The sequence below is a fragment of the Trichechus manatus genome, unplaced genomic scaffold, assembly GCF_000243295.1.
Source record: "Trichechus manatus latirostris isolate Lorelei unplaced genomic scaffold, TriManLat1.0 scaffold00037, whole genome shotgun sequence".
NCBI classification, from domain to species: domain Eukaryota; kingdom Metazoa; phylum Chordata; class Mammalia; order Sirenia; family Trichechidae; genus Trichechus; species Trichechus manatus.
The window spans coordinates 8,220,900-8,226,122 of NW_004443973.1; the positions used below are offsets into that span (position 1 = coordinate 8,220,900).

The following is a 5,223-nucleotide window of genomic DNA, read 5'->3' on the forward strand; positions in this document are numbered from 1 at the left end:
TGTACAAAGAAACAGGAGTAAACAAGGTGTTTATACTTATTATGTTCCATCAATGAAACTTTTATTACTTTACATCGTGGGGAACATTTGTTTTCTTTAGAAATGAACCACCGACCACTACAAAGGAAAAAATGTAAGACAGCATTTGCTAGAGAAAAAGCTTAGGTGCGCATCTCCAAATGACCATTTCTTTTTCTGCACCTTAGCTTTCCGTAACTCAATCCTTCTTTTCTTCTCTTGTGTCTTTTCTTTGATTGTCAATTTTCTCTAAAAGTTTATTTTTTTAATACTTAAGCAGAAAAGTGAGCTCTGACTTCCCCAATGTAAATGGATTCTTAAAAAGTAGATTTATGACTAGAAAGAGGGCGGTAGAAATAGCGGTGCTGAAAGCCCTACCCAAATCATCCCGCCCAGAACGATTTCTACTTTTGCATCTTCGGATTTTCTCTCTTAAGGTCAATTGCTGGAATGTAAGCAAGTATCCCCAGAACCAATTTGTGCACTAGATTTAAAGTAAATTTTTTAAAAAAATTTTTTAAGGGTCATCCTCTTTCAGGGCATGTCTAGGGGGACTGTGCTAAAGATATAAAGGCAGGATGATCTGCTTGCAAGCGTGCGTGATTAACACAGATACACTTCCGACTGAGAATTTTTTTTATTCTAAATATTTGTTCAAATAGTACCAGACAATTTGAAATCAATCAACTGTGTCTAGTGGTGAGGGCTGGGGCTGTTGAGAAAAGAGTAACGGGTGTCGTGCCACGCCACGGGGCTACCTGACGCTACCCTTGAAGGACAATTTGCGGTCTTAATCTTTTACATCAACTACAAGCACCGGCCACGGGTACAATTGTTCATAACTACTCTCGCAACTAGTTCAGACCAAGGGGACTAAAGAGGCGAAACGTGGCCCCTGCGGCCTGGGAGCGCGTTCCTAAACTCTGCTGGAGGAATTCTACAAATATACACAGAAATACATTAAGACGAGGATAAATAATCAGGGAAACGAAATGACTCGCTTCAAATAATAAATACAGATCGTTGAGTCCGATGCAATCCTTATGGGACGGGAAGGCGCATATAAATTAAGGTCTCCGAAACTAAGCTAGACGCAGGCCAGACCCGGGGCGCTCCGGGCTCTGGACCCTCTGCAGGGCGCGCCGCCGATGGGTCTCAGACTTACCTTCGGGACACCATTACCAGATTAGAGTCCCTTGGTCCGCAGTATATGGCACTGTCAGGCTTACAGAGGAGGATCCTTGCGGCTGATTTATGGCGAGTCACCCAAAGGAGGGCGCGCCTGAAGGGGAGGCCCGGTCGCCTGCGTCTCGGCCGCTGGAGGCCCGAGACCCGGGAGGCGGCGGCCGGGCTAGAGCCGGGGAGGGGGTCATCGAGCCGCCCAGCGGGCCCTGCCCGCCACCCTCACCACCAAGAGAGGTAACTGCGCCGCGAGTTCGAGCCGCCGGCGGCCGCTACAGATGCGTCAGTTTGGGGGCCTCGGGCAGGCGTCCCTGAGACGAGTGATGGGCCGAGAGATCTGTGTAGGTGGGATGAGGGTCGCACGGTCCGTGGTGGTGGTTGCCAGGGATCTGCGCCGCGCAACTGTAGTCCACGCTGGCTGAGGACGGGTGCGAGAGGTGGCCTAGGTTGAAGACAGGCCCGGACGCCGGCGCCATGGAGTCGACGAAGTTGCCGCCCACGTACACGGGGCTGCCCTGCAGGTTGGCGCTGCCAAAGCCGCCGCCGTTGCTGGCCATTGGGTGGGGCTCGAACTCGGGCGCCGCGTACCGCTTCTGCTGCGGCAGGCAGCTGCTGAGCGGCGCCGTGTAGGCAGCCAGGCCGTACATGTTGGGCTGCGATTTGGCGAAGGCGGGCGGCGAGGGCGCGTCGTAGGCCAGGCCGGGCACCGGCGGCAGCTGGCCCGAGTAGGCCACGTGGCCCACGGCGCCGCCGAGTGGCGGGCTGCGCTCCGGGGACTGGCCAGCGGGCGAGTGCAGGATGCCCTTGGCCTTCTGGTCCTTCTTGTACTTCATGCGCCTGTTCTGGAACCAGATCTTGATCTGGCGCTCGGTGAGGTTCAGCAGGTTGGCCATCTCCACGCGGCGGGGCCGGCACAAGTAGCGGTTGAAGTGGAATTCCTTCTCCAACTCCACCAGCTGCGCGCTTGTATATGCCGTGCGCACCCGCTTGGACGCAGGGCCCGGCGGGCTCTTGTCCTCACAGCTGTCTCCTGGGCAGGGAGGGAGAGAGGGGTGCGCTGAGCGAGAGAGATGGGAACACCCAGGGCAGGAGAGGGGTGCTTTTCTGGCTCCCTCCCCCGCCTCCAGTCCTCGCTTGGATGGGGAAGTGGCTCTTCAGAGGTGAGAGCCCAAAGTGAAATTCACTCCCTCAGGCCTGTTAGTCGCACCTGAAACCCTCTTCTGCCATCTGAGGTCGGATTCACTCTGCTCACCCACCCCCTCCAGCCTAGCCCACTATCCCTACCCAAATGCCATGGAGGACTTTAATGAGACAACAGGAGCATCTGGGCCAGACCTCACTGACCACCCCTGCCAGCCTCTGCTGCCGGGAGGGAGGCAGCCCCAGCCTGGCAAGGAATGGGGATGGAGATCTTGGCATCCCACCCAGCCCAGCTGCACCCAAGGATTCTGCACTCAAAGGCAGGGAGGTGGTAAAGCATAAAAATACTGCCCTGAAGTTTTAGGGCACCCAGGGCTAGGCTGCCAGCGTGTTGAGTATTACAGTGCTAGGAGCAGCAGCCTCAACACTGGCTTCCACCACCCTGCCACCTCTCAGCTGTTTGTCCACTCCCTGCCTGAGAAGACAAATGGATTTCTTCTGGGAGGGAGGGCCTGGGCCTGCAGCTGAGGAGGGAGGGGCAGGAGAAGGAGCTTGCAAACTGGAAGACACTTTACACCTAGGAGCAGCAGCTCCCCTCCCCCTAAAGCATCGGACAAACCAGAGAACTGATAACAAGCCACATCCCAGGCCTCAAACTAGCCCTGGACCTGGAAGCAGGTTCGTCTACCTGAAGATAAACTGCCATCAGAAAACATACAAGGCCTCCAGGAAAGTCGGAACCAAGCAGGCTGAGCAGAGACAGTGAGCAGACGTCAGGGCTCCTGGCCTTGCCCATCCTTTTCCACACACCCTGGGTGGACCTACAGAAGACTCTCTGAATTCTAGGGTCTCCCCACCCCAGGGAGAGAAACCCAAGGCTGCTCCTGTTTCAGAACACCTCCTCTTTCCCTAAGACATGCCCTTCCCCATTATGGATTTGCTGGAGTGGGGAAAATTGGGCTTGGGTAGGCCAAGTAGAGTCCTGTGGTTATGCCTAGTTAGCACTGGAGTCTGACTCTTTGGGTTCAAATCTACCACTTTATAGTTTTGTGATCTGTAAAATGGGGATGTTAACATATACCTGCGTCAAAAGGTTCTTTGGAAAATTAAATGAAATGATGCTTATAAAGCACTTAGGATGGTTCCTAACATAGGCAGCACTCAATAGACTTTAATTCTTATTAATTTAAGAGAGTAGGATTCATATGATACGGGCTACATGAGCATCTCAGCTTGGGGATCATGATGTCTGTCTTCAAATACTGAAGGGCTGTTGGGTGGAAAAGGAAGCTGAGTTACACTAGCAGCCTCAGAAAACAGATACGAGGTTAATATAAGGAAGAGGTCTCTATCAATAACTATGAGACTTGTCCAGCAATGGCACTAGCTACCTGGAATGGAAATGAGCACCCTGTCACTGCAAGGGTATGACCTCAATCAGGGACACTAAGAAGGAGGGACATTTCTGCATGAATGGGAGTTTAGACAACATGGCCTCCAAAGGATGCACTTCCAGCCCTGAATCTCTTTGTTCCTAGGTGAACTGGGCTTCCAGGGGTCATTCTGGAGGTGACTTTGGCTAGTGGCCCAGGCGTGAGCCCGCTCAGAGAACTACCTGCAGTGGTACAGCTGTTCTTCTGCTTGGAGTTTTGTCGGGACTCTTTCATCCAGGGGAAGATCTGCTTGCTGATGGTAGCTGAGGAGCCAGAAGCATTGGGCCCACCCTTGGCCTTCTTCGCAGGCACCCCACCTCCAGGATTGGAGGGTGAGGATGGGGGCAGGGTCGGTGGTGGAGGAGGGGGTTGTGGCAGCTGCTGCTCTGAGTTCAAACCAGGAGGCTCGCTGCCACCACCCCCACCCTGGCCATTCCCTGTGCCAGGTCGCATGCAGCTGCCGTTGAGTTCAGCCCCCTTGTGGGCTGGGGCTCGAAGAGGTGCAGAGTTCTGGATGGAGCAGGCCGAACCTGGGTAATCAGTATCCAGGGAGTTGGCAGGAGGTGGGTAGGGCTGATGGGGGGCACTGTAGCCATAAGTGTCAGTGGCTTTGCTGTAGCCATAGCCTCCAAAGAGTCCTGGGTTTTCATAGTAAGCAGCCTTCTGCATGGTGCACTCAGGAAGCTCTGGGGCCTGCTGACCCTGCTCAAATAACATTGACTGCCACTGTCTCCTTCACCGCCACCTCCAATGTCTATGGAATCTTGAGAGAGAAGCTGGGTCAGCCCCAGGCCTCAGGTGACCTACCAAGAAGAAAAGTGAGAGGCCCCAGAGGCACTGTCATTGGCAAGACCAGTCAATAGAGAGAGACAAGAGACAAACTTCAAGATCTCTGCTACCCACCCACTTCATGGTGTGTGTTGGGTTGGGGGGCAAGATGCAGGATCTGGGATTTTGTGAAGTTCAATATACTTTAACTCTCAGAAAAGTTAGAAAATTTTCCTCCTAAACCAAAGAAAAGACTCATCTTCTCTTTAGCTCAGCTCCCGCCTAAGGAAGGGGCTTCCCCCCACCCCACGCCAGTACAATTTTCTTGCCCTGAGATTGTCAATTTAGCCTTTGAACCTGCATGGAAAAGTCTTATGTCCTCATAAGTTTTAATGACTGATTCCCCCACTAGACTGTGAGCTCCTTGCAGGCAGGACCTGTGCCTTATTCATCCGTACATTTCTAACATCCAGCCTAGTGCCTGGCATATAGTAAGTGCAATAAATGCTTGTTGAATGAGTGAATGAAGAAATGGATCCATTAGTCAATCATTGGGTCATCCTATGGTTTTGAGTGGAAAAAGAAAGCCCTATAATACAGTCAGAACAGCAAAAATTGTCAACAACAACAACAAAAAGTATCTTCCCCACCTGGTTTCAAAATCACAGCATCTTTCATGGAA

General features: G+C 52.6%; 1 protein-coding gene across 1 annotated transcript; it reads right to left on the minus strand.

Annotated features, from left to right (window-relative positions):
• Nucleotides 1-640: 640 nt before the first annotated feature.
• On the minus strand, nucleotides 641-4,576 carry HOXD3 (homeobox D3). The gene is made up of 2 exons (XM_004375481.1): nucleotides 3,956-4,576; nucleotides 641-2,230 (listed from the first exon to the last, which is right to left on the minus strand). The coding sequence occupies exons 1-2, from the start codon at nucleotides 4,488-4,490 to the stop codon at nucleotides 1,473-1,475; spliced, it is 1,293 nt and encodes a 430-aa protein (XP_004375538.1). The 5' UTR covers nucleotides 4,491-4,576; the 3' UTR covers nucleotides 641-1,472.
• Nucleotides 4,577-5,223: the final 647 nt, after the last annotated feature.